The 11,409-nt window shown below is 32.4% G+C and overlaps 1 protein-coding gene across 1 annotated transcript; it reads left to right on the forward strand.

Annotated features, from left to right (window-relative positions):
• Positions 1 to 8,518: 8,518 nt before the first annotated feature.
• Positions 8,519 to 10,528, forward strand: LOC112039596 (nudix hydrolase 4). Its single transcript, XM_024072485.2, has 5 exons — positions 8,519 to 9,366; positions 9,523 to 9,619; positions 9,732 to 9,815; positions 9,911 to 10,039; positions 10,132 to 10,528. The coding sequence occupies exons 1-5, from the start codon at positions 9,242 to 9,244 to the stop codon at positions 10,228 to 10,230; spliced, it is 534 nt and encodes a 177-aa protein (XP_023928253.1). The 5' UTR covers positions 8,519 to 9,241; the 3' UTR covers positions 10,231 to 10,528.
• Positions 10,529 to 11,409: the final 881 nt, after the last annotated feature.

Raw genomic sequence — 11,409 nt, forward strand, 5'->3', positions numbered from 1 at the left:
AAAAAAAAAAAAAAAAAGATGATATTTCTTGACATTTTTAAAAAATGAGTATTTTATCTTTGAAAATATCTTGAGTTTTTGAAAAAGATATTTTGAAAGAGATTTTCTCGGGAGTTTATTTTAGAAAAATGGATTTTGGTGGAAAAACCCTGAAGGGTGAACAATTTCATTTGGGAAAATGTGATTTTTCATGTACTTTGGAAAAATCACTTTCAAGATTAAATTCCAAGCCTTCTAAAGGTTTTTTTTTTTTTCAAAGAAAACGTCTTGATGGTTTTCTATGTTCTTTTAGCTAGGGATATATAAGTCCATGGCTTTTTATAAGTCTTTTTGAAAAGATCCAATTAGGCTTCTTGAAACTTAATTTAACTAATTTAAGAAGTGATTTTAGAAAGTGCATCTATCGAAGATTTATTTAAAAATGTTCCTTTGGAGGGTTTTGTTAAAGAATCAACTTGGAAAATCTTATTGTTTAGTCATTGAAAATACCCGTTTTGAAATGGATAGCTTTAAGGAGTTATTTATGAACTATTTGATAAAACTTTGGAGAAATTACACTTTACCATTCTAAATTATACCTCCAATTACACTTTGCATTTTTTGAATGCACATTTTGCACTCTAAATTATAATCATTGTTACACTTTACACCTTGACATCTAATTTACTATTAACTTGAATGAAAAAATATGGCACCATGTAAAAAGACCCAATTTCCATTCTTCTCAATACCTTAAAAACAAGAGATAATTACACTTTACCCACTTATAATTTGTCTTTAATTTGACTTGCCTACCCGTGGTTTGATTTTTGATACTTTGCTCACTTGTGATTCCCTTCATTACTAATCTGTTACCCACCTCCAGTGCAGAAGTTACTCTAACACATAAACTCATAAAAAACAAAATTTAAAACAGATCAAACACTCCTCACTTTCAAAACAAACTCTCATCCAACGTGCTCACCAAACTAAGATCACAATGCAATGTGCTTGAGATAATGGATTGAGAACCACTTGGGTTTTGATTAGAAACTCCAAACAACCCATTTACAACAAACCGTCAGAAAAATGCAACAGTAAAAATAATCACGTTGACCTAATTTTGCACCTCATGCTTCACGTTTGTTTCCAAGGAAAAATCAAAGGGCAGAGAGAGAAAGGGAGAGTGAAGCAAAATGCAAGCGAAGGGCGTAAGTGTTTTGTTTCATTCGTGCATAAATCAAACACGCTTGGGATAACTTAAACAGTACGACTTCTGGATTAAGAACTCTGTTTGTTTCTTGAGAAATTGGCAAAATAAAGTGAAGGAAAATGGTCACAAGTAAATATAATAACAACTAAATAGTAATTGATAGCCTTAACCCAAAAACTACAACTAACCCGTTTCGGAAAACTTCGAAAAGAGCAATGGCATAATAAAATCCCACTGACCCAGTAAGGAAAGTTTGAATTTTTCCCATATTTACGAGTTGGTGCTCTGCTTGTTTCTCGGGAAAAAAAATGCAGAGAGAGAAAAAGAGTGTGTGTAGCAAAATGCTAACTAGAAAAGGGTGTTGGCATTTCATTTCATTTCATTAATGATGACCCAAAAAAGTTTAGTGATTGATTAATTTCCCAGTCCTCCATCTTAATTTCCCAGTCCAACTATCCCAGAGTTTGATTTGGAAGAACATCACATTCTACGTAAAACCTAGAAGTTTTTTTTTTTTTTGGCCTTTTCTTGCTTTGTATGGCACAATATGGCTAGCATGGAAGCACTAGGATCCAAGCAGCAAGCTGTTGAGTTTGAGATCATGGGTGTGCCAAATGGGTATAACAAGGAGGAGATCTTGAAGCAAATTGATGCAATCCATGTTACAGGCGGTGAAGAGTTTGATGCTGAGTCTCTTTTCATTTTAGTCGAAAATGTTGATAAGCATGCCTCACCCATTGTTGGTAATTTTGTCGTCATTTTGGCATTGTAGCATTTAGGATCTTAGTTTGGTAAGCAAGTTGGATGGGAGTGAGTTTTGGGATTGGAAAGTGTTTTAATCTGTTTGGGCTTTTGTTTTTGACATATTATGTGTTATAGTGTTAGAATAATGACCGAAGGAGAGGTGGGTAACAGATTAGTAATGAAGGAAATTACAAATGGGCAAAGTGTCAAAAATGAAATCACAGGTAGACAAGTCAAATTAGAGGTAAACCACAGGTGGGTAAAATATAATTATTCCTAAAAACAAAGTAAAAATTACATTTTACCACCTTAAACTATACTCTAAATTTCATTTTGCACCCTAAACTTTGAATTTCTATCTAAGTTAATAACAAACTTAACGTCAAGGTGCAATGTATAACAAGAGTCATATTTTATGGTGCATTTGAAAAATTTATGATGCAAAGTGTAACATAAAGTATAGTTTAGGGTGATAAAGTATAATTTCTCATAAAACTTTTGAAAACATATTTTTCGAAGAGTTTATTTGAATCAAGCCCTTTATTATTTGGTAGAATAGTGTTTATGACGTTCACCCATGAGAAATCATACAAGGATCATATAGAAAAAAACTTAAATAAATACGTGAAAGGAAATAAAGCATATACATTCATCTATTTAAAACATTAGTTCAAATATGTATGATGGTAACTTTAAGTAACAGCAAGAAGCAATAACAACTATACCACTATGCTTGAGTGTCCATACGTTGTTCAAATCTACATTTTCACCCAAGCAACAAGAACTATAAGCATAAAGCATGGACATTCAAGAATGGGTGCCCTTAAATCTATGGGTATTTTAATAGACAATTGTGTGTAAAAAGGCATATGCCTCCACCCATGCATATTAACCCATAGATATGAGAAAGACGAAGTCTTTTACATTTAAAAAAATAAAAAATAAAAAATAAAAAAATAAAAAAATAAAGAAGAAGAAGAAGATGGACAATTTATTCAAAGCAATAGATCTAGGAAATGATTAAAGAAGACATAGTTGACAAAATGTAAAAGCAATAATGTAAGAACAAAGTATGTAATCTAAACTTTAAAGCATTAGAAAATATACATCTCCCATAGATTAAATAAGCTTCAATGCATAAATGTTTTAGGATGGGGTTTCTGTCCAGTGGCCACTGGCCACTGGCCACTGGACAGAAGCCGAGTCCAATGTTTTATATATAAGAAAAACATGGACTTTATTTGCTCAAATGGAAATCTAGACTATCAAAAGCAAAAAAAAATGTTAAGGGGCTTACATAGGGGTATTTAAGATGCTAATGGAGGCTTAAATGTGAGCTGGAATTTTTAGGAAAAGAGAATTTTTGTCTAGTCTAAGTTTGAAAAGATAATTGGTGATGATTGGAGTATTTCTGGATCTCCCACAAATGGGGAAAGGGGTGGACATTTAAAGGGAGAATTAGGCTCATTTCCACCGTGAGGCAGACACATGGTGGGGATTAGCATCATTTCCAGCTTATCTTTCCACAAGCTTCTAGAAGCGTCTACCCCTTTCTATGCCCATTTTAATTTTCTCTTTTTTCGGCTCTTATCTTTGAGCAGTTAGTGGTTTTGGAAAATAGTGGGAAAATCGTGTTCACACAGGAAGTTTCCATTTTCATTTTTTTTTTTTTGGGGGTAAATTCTTATTATTCAAATTTCATTAGGAAACCTTTCGAACTACTCCCACTCGAGCCAATTGGTGATCATTTAATCCAAATTAAACTATAACCAAATATCGCAAAAATGGCTAAGTTTTTACAAAGATTTCATCGAAGGACTATGTTTGCCAATGGTGGCGCTAGGTACAGGCTAAGGTGGTCCCGAGACAACCCGACCTGAAAAAAAAAAAGTTTATATATAATAATTTAAATTTTTTAAATTTGTCTATCCTAAAAAAAAATTAGAAACACTCTTAAAAAAAAAAAATTAAGAACACCCTCAAACTTGTCAGTATAGCATGTCATTACATGCGTCGAACGCCAAAAAAACAAATCTAGCCACCGCAAAGGTCGCCCCTTCTCCCTTTTCTATTTCGTTGCTTCGTTTCAGAAGCTCTGCTAGTGTGCCTCTTCTTTCGTTTTTCACTCTAGTTTTTGGTTTGTCAAATTTTTTCTTTAGTTTGGCTTTTGGACTTTTAGTTTCCTGACCCCACCCACGTGACAAAGCTTTAGAAATGACAAAACCCAAAAAGCTTACAAAAGAGTTTGATTTCAAACTTATTTAATGTCTCTTGCCTCTTTCCAATATGATATACATATATACACTTTTATTGTACTATTTTTTTTTATTATTTAATTACATATTTATATTTTAATATTTTAAAAAGTAATTGTTATGTAATAACTGATGATTTGAGTTAAAAAAAAAAAAAAACTAATTGTTCGTTTGGTAATGTTATTTATATTTTTTAGAAATATGTATAATGTTATTTAAAAATTAAAAATATATGTTTAAACACATATACTAAATAGGCCCTAAATGATTTGTTTTATTTGAGATTTACTTATTTTGATCAATAATTTTATGTTGTATAAGAAAATATAAATATATATTATTTTTAATTTTTTTTAGAAATCTCGAAACATCCTGAAACGTCAAAATAAACCGGTATTGAAATATTCCGTTCTACTAAACAAACTAAACAGAGTCCGAAACGATATTCATAACATTGTTTTCAAGCAAAAAGAAAAAGCTAAAAAAAATTGAACTAAAATCTTTAAAAAAAAAAAATTGTAATGAAGAATCTAAGGAAAAAAAAATTGTAACAGAGCAAACCCACCCAAAAACACCCTAAAAAACATTCCTAGAGCTGTCACTAGTGTTTACTGACATCTCTTCAGCTGAATTGCAACCACCTTCTTCGATCTAATTGCAAATTATAAATAGCAATCTCTCAATAAAAGTTGGCAAATTTTATGGGACTTTGTTACAGAAGAAAAAAAGAAAAGCATTGTTTAATTAGAAGAATACTTATATCATCTCTTTTTTATTATGCAAAAATATTCTGAATAAAAATAAAGCCTACTATCATCTTGTTTAAAAAAATAAATAAAAAATTTTAATTGCGTAGATCTTATATCCGCATCAACTCTAATCTGAGCCGTCAATTATCTTTGAAGGGAATTATTTATAAATAAAAACGAATTTGGCGATGTGTTCCACTGTTCCTTACCACTTTTTTGGAGAAATACGTGCCACGCATGACATGCTTCTAGAAAGATACTCTCCTTGGTGGAATCCAACAGGTTGTTGCGTTGAAGTAACATGGAACTTCTTATTACTTTATTAGCGTCGTTTTATTCAAGAAAAACAAGGAACATCTTACACACGACCTTAATCTTATCTCTTTCTGTTTTCAAATAAAAAACCGTGTCCACGGCGCGTGTAGTTTGAGTTTCAACCTTCAACTCCGAGTTTGGTGACAAATTTTCCAAAAACTACAAAACCGAGTGCGAGTGAAAAAACCCTTATAGCGAGTGCTACCACCAACTTATGTCTTCAAAGTACGCGTAAAATGACGGAAACGACCCCAACGCGTCAACACGCGCTCTTAAATTGACATTTCCAACATAACCCCCTTCAGACGCTCCATTACGCGCGTCACTAACAACCACGCCGTAGTTTCCTCTCTTTAACCTCTCCTGGATAAATATATATAATTAGAAGACAGATGAGGTTTTTGGCTATGGCAGTTAGTCGTTGCATGAGTTGTGTTGGTCTCTTTTTTCTTTTTCTTTTTTTTTGTTTCTTTTTTTTCACAACACAGTCCAATTTTTAGTTGAGCTAAATTAATAGCTACCATTAATCCAATTTTTGTCTCATTTTGTTCTCTTCTGTATAATTCCAGCTAGCAAGTTTTATTTTATTTTTATTTCTAGTTTTTAAAAGAAAACCTCCTTCATTTTTATGCGAATTAATATGATGCCTTTTAGTAAGCTAGAGCTGTGAAAAAATAAGTGTTTGTTTTTTATTAGAAGGTATATTTGTAAATCTTTTATGCAGAAATAGTTTTGTTAACAAGAAATGTTTGGTACTTAACTCTAGTTTTCATACTCTTAACTAATTGAAGTAACAATTAAGAACGACATTCCTGCTTCAAGTTTTTTTGCAATTGTTAATCCCTCTTTGCATATCGCAATCATTTTTCTTTCGGTCTCTCGTTTTGCAATAGTTGAAGAAATCATTTTACTTCCTTCTTTATTTCTTTTGTTTTTCCTTTTGTTAATTCTGCTTCCTACTTTCCTTTTCTCTTTAAAAAAAAAAAAAAATCTTGTTTCCTTTCCCTTCTTGTAAACAAATACATCATCCACACATTAGTAATTATTACTATATTATTATATCTACTCGCCAAAATACTCAACGGAAGAGACTTCGGATATAAAGAAAAAAAAAAATTATGGACAACAACACGACACATTCCATCAAGCAAATCCACTCATCTTACCTGACGGGTCACGAACTCAAATCCTTTTCTACTTCACAAGTTTCGAAAATTCTCTCACCCTCTCTACATTATTCACAGCTTACAGAGAGAAATTCATAGAAAACCCAAACTAGAAAGAGAGCGAGTGCGTGTGTTGAGACTTGAGAGATGAGAAACTAACCCTGTACGTGAATATAGAAAACCAGCCGGTCTCCATATGACTGACTAAGGCACCAGCTCGCCGATTTGATTTGAGACTTTTTCACAGTGACCACCATGGGCTAACTTACCCAGGACGGCTTCGATGGATGTTAAATCCATTATTCTAGTTTGCTTTTCCGTTGACGGTGGCTTACGGTGGCAGAGCCTCTCATTTCCCTTCTTTACTGTCAAGTTTCTTGTTTTCAACCTTCTTTTTAGTTCTCTTAATCTTTTTTTGTTTGATTTTAAATTTGATATCATCTTTAATTATCTATTTATTAGCTTTTTGCATATGCATTCCACGGGATTCATTAAAGTTTGTTTGTTTGTTTTTGTTTGTTTTTTTTTTTTGTTTTTTGTTATTTTATAAATAAAATTCTACTTAAAAGATAAATTTAATAATTAAGGTATTAGTCTCTTTAGTCTTTAATTATATATACATGTTTTTTTCTTTTAGTATAAAGGATTTTAAACTATATATACATGTTATGCCTAATTCATATTTTTGTTTTCAAGAAAATATAAGTAATTATAAGTATTTTTTTTTCACGTATATCCTCTATATATACTGTCTAAAGTATATGTATTGATGAGTTTTTTCCTACCATTGTAATTATTTCTTTTCTTTTACTTATGGTTTAATTTGTATTGTTTTAAAATTTTCAACGTGATCTAAAATTTGTACTTTAATTTTTTTTTTTATTAAATTTAGTATTTGAATATTTTAATTATTATGATTAATGTGTAAGTTATTTTAGAGTATTATTTGAATGTGGATATAAAGATTTCTATTCCATTAATGATAGTGTAAATAGATATTCTATTAATAATAACATACATATTATTTATAAATAAATTATATTTTCTAATTTCATAACAAACAAAAACAACTGAATTTTAGCAAAAAGGATATGCTTCTAGTTAATTTGATAACTGTTTGTGCATGCTCTTTGAATAAATTACAAAATTTTGGAATCTTTCTCTCACTCTTGAGAGAGAGAGAGAGAGAGAGGATTCTTTTGGTGTATGTTAATGTATGTATTAACTTGCGCAAGGGACAACCCTAATTTCGCTATGACATAAGCCTTTCTATGCCTTACTATAGGGCTTACTTGTCCCTCTTGTGGGTTTTTTGCCAACCATAATGGGAGATTTTCTTTGTACATATTCTCTATGGGTCTCCTTTCTCCAAAAAAAAAAAATTCTCTATAGGTCTCAAGATAAACAATAGTTCTAGTCCATATCTGGTACAAATTTGAGCCCCCTTGCACCAAATCATTTGGATTTAAAGATTTGGAGTTCAAATAACTTTTAAGTACTGTATGCTTTCATAGCGAGGCTGGATTTCTCTACTAGATTTGAAGTGTTCCCTTAGATATTGATGACTTAAATGTGAATTTTTGGAGAGTACGAATTTGATGTTATTTTAGCCCTGTATTCATGTTTAGTTTGAAGACTTTGCTCTTGTATTGCTGTTTTTTAATCTTAAATTGTAAATTGGTTTGTATTTTCTCTAAGAGTTAGTCAATCTCCCCAAATTATTATTTTTTCTTTTCTCTTTCTTGTAATTATTTTTTATTAGAATAAAATATTTTCATTTTCCTAGAGAGAGAGGAGTGTTTGTGCATGTAGCATGCTAACGATCCTTTGACCTAATAACATTTCTATCCTTATGGTGGATATATTCTCACCTCCGACCATTGATAATCTTAACTTCTACTATATTTTAATGATTTTCATTCGTTTAGGTCACCTTCTTTCTTTTATAATGTTAAAAACATGAAAATTTTCATGATCTTTTACAATAGTTGTAAGTTGTTATTGAAGTTACTTTCACATAGTTCAATTATGTGGCTCATTGGTTAATACAACCACAAAGGAGAAACTAATTGGTGATTTAATGTAATAGGAAAGCCTGATCATAGGGTGAACACCATATGATAGAATCTCATCCTATCTAAACAATAATTGTAAAAAGAATTATAAAAATTGTGTGGGTCCAATCTCTAATCTTATCAATCTTAAAGCTAAAACTACCTTTTTCAACGACATTGAGCAAACTTAGCACTAAAAAACAAGGCTAAGCTGGGAGCGTGGGGGTGGGACTAAAGAAGGAAAATCCTACACACAGTAAAACAATAATCACAGTTACAAGTGACAACTCCAATCTCAATTCTCAACCCATCCTAGTCCTCATTGTCCACTCTCCAAACCGTGTCCCCATGGCGTGTACATGTGAGTTGGGCCCCACAATTTAATCAAACAAAAACCGAGTAGTGTGGCTTAACAGTTAACAGTCTTACTACTAAAAACAACACAAACGCGCCACACACGTCGCTCTTGTTAAAGTGCTTCAACAGTTCCAAAACGCTCTTGTTCGAGAGTGACAGCACACGCACCTCTCATATAAACCCGTTCTCAACAATCACTATGTGAACGCGTGGGTTTTCCGAAACACTCTTACCCCCTTAGTTTCATTTCTTTTCCTTAAATAGGTGAGGCCTTGAGAGACTGGGCAATGGTTGTTTACGCTTTACAATTATATAAGCCTCTCTTTTCTCTCAAAACAAATTCCAATTTCATATTTGAGAGAGAAATTGTTTTTGCTGCTCTTCTTCAGTAATCGTTGTGTGGGTTAAAATGGGTCTTCACGTTTCAAAAAATCTTTTAAATTTTGTCTTGCTTTCTTTTTGTAACATGCCTAAAGCCCGTACGGGAAGGCATTTGCAGAGATATGACACCGTTGGGTATCGCCAAGTTGTTGGGTATGTCATATATTTTCTTCTTTCTTCTTTTTCAAAAAAAGAAAAAGAAAAAAAGGATCTTTGTTTATATAAATGGAGAATTTTCTGTGAAATCTTTGATTTGGGAAAATCTTTTTCAGTGGATATTTGTCTAATGGATGAAAATTTTATGTGCAGATGCATTCCTTACAGATACAGAAAAACCAATAAATCTGAGGAATTAGAAGTTCTTGTGATTAGTTCACAGAAGGGTAAAGGAATGTTATTCCCAAAGGTACTATTTGCTTTGGCCTGTCGTATGTGGTTGTTTTATTTTCTTGTTCTTGTTAATCCACCTGTGATAACCTGTAATTTTACAATATACTAAACGTTCTCTATCACTACAGGGAGGATGGGAAATGGATGAGGATATAAAAGCTGCTGCCCTAAGAGAGACTTTCGAGGAAGCCGGCGTTCGGGGAGAAATCAAAGTAAGTATCTTTATAGCAAGTTTTCATTGAATTTTGTCTTAAATTTTTGTTGCCAACCTTTGGTTCTAATTGAACTTTTCAAATGTAATTCGCAGGAGAAATTGGGTATGTGGCCTTACAAGAGCAAAAGCTGTGACATAATGCATAATGGTTACATGTTCGCTTTGCATGTCAACAAGCAGTTAGACCAATGGCCAGAGAAAAATATTAGGCAACGAAAATGGGTATGTGTCTTGCTTTTTACATTGCAAAATTCAATGATTTGTGATTACCACCATTTCAATGTTCTAAATATATTTTGTGCTGTGTTGTGTAGATGACGGCGACCGAAGCTAGAGAAGTATGTCAACAAGGGTGGATGAAGGCTGCTTTAAATGAATTAATTAGTCGACGAATGAAAAATTCTGATAAATGAAGAAACAACTCGTACATAGAAAACATTTCCTTGTTTCTTAACTAAGAATTTTGATGGGGCAACAGATAACCCAGCATCATCAAAACTCCAAAATTTAACAAAATAGAGTTTGAAGAAAAGTTGTATTGCTGCTGCCCTTATAAATTCGTAGTACCCTTTCTAATTTTTTTTTAGTTACTTTTCGATTGAGACAAGGTTGAAACTTACAGGATGTAGTTGAAGGATTAGAAACAGAGATCTTGAGATGTACAAATTTTGACCCATTCTTTCAATTCAATCAACTTCGATTCTTTTATTATTATGATGTTTAATCTGTGTTTTGTGAGTTCTCAGTTCTGTCGACTGCATTCACATTACTAATTGAAGAAAGAAATTAAGTTAAGAATAGAGCACTCCCACAAATGTACAATGTTATCATTGATTATGGTACGGACTCCTTGAAAATTGCAGAAAAGATTTGTGAGGACAACAGCATCGTTTCAATTGATTCCAGACGGTTTTTCTGGTTATAGTTATACTGTTGATAGCCATTTACTTATTTTGAGCATCGAAATCCTTTTACCAAATTATAATTTTTTAATTTACTAAGATAGTTGGCACTTGTAGATCATAGGCATAACAGGGTGCTATATACCTTCTCCAATTATATGTTAAATTTTCAAGACTTGGACACACGACTACATGTTAATAATTGTCAGATCACATGAAGAACTTGAACTCCTAGCTACTATGGATGAGTATATTGGGAGACTTTAACTATCTGGCTAGAAACATTGGTTTAGTGCCTTTGCATAGGGCTAATGGAAATGACTCCTCATCTTGAAACCATTGGCGGAATTCATGTTAATTCATGTGTAGCTCTTGAAAAGGGAGTCGGTAACCATTTCACTTCTAGTACATGCCACGGCTAAGTTATAAAAAAGATACCTTATCTGCTTCATTTCTCTATCAAGGCATACAGAGACGACAAGAGCTAATCCTCGAGCAATTCAGTTAAAGGGAGAAATCTCTTAGGTGTGGCATGAAGTTTTTGATTAGGAAACTTGAACATACATGGATCACATTAGACATGAAAAAACCGCTAAACCAACCTAGAGTAAGTAATATCTCTTGCTTGATTGAGACGAATATGCTTTTGCTTGATTGAGAAGAATATTCGATTTCTTGGTAATGATTAGT

This window comes from Quercus suber, unplaced genomic scaffold (assembly GCF_002906115.3).
Source record: "Quercus suber isolate HL8 unplaced genomic scaffold, Cork oak 2.0 scaffold_325, whole genome shotgun sequence".
Classification (NCBI taxonomy): Eukaryota; Viridiplantae; Streptophyta; class Magnoliopsida; order Fagales; family Fagaceae; genus Quercus; species Quercus suber.

Coding starts and splice junctions, on each gene's coding strand:
- LOC112039596 (XM_024072485.2), top strand. CDS start 9,242: ATGGGTCTTCACGTTTCAAAAAATCTTTTAAATTTTGTCTTGCTTTCT. Junction 9,367..9,522: donor GGGTATCGCCAAGTTGTTGG/GTATGTCATATA, acceptor TTTTATGTGCAG/ATGCATTCCTTACAGATACA. Junction 10,040..10,131: donor ATATTAGGCAACGAAAATGG/GTATGTGTCTTG, acceptor TGTGTTGTGTAG/ATGACGGCGACCGAAGCTAG.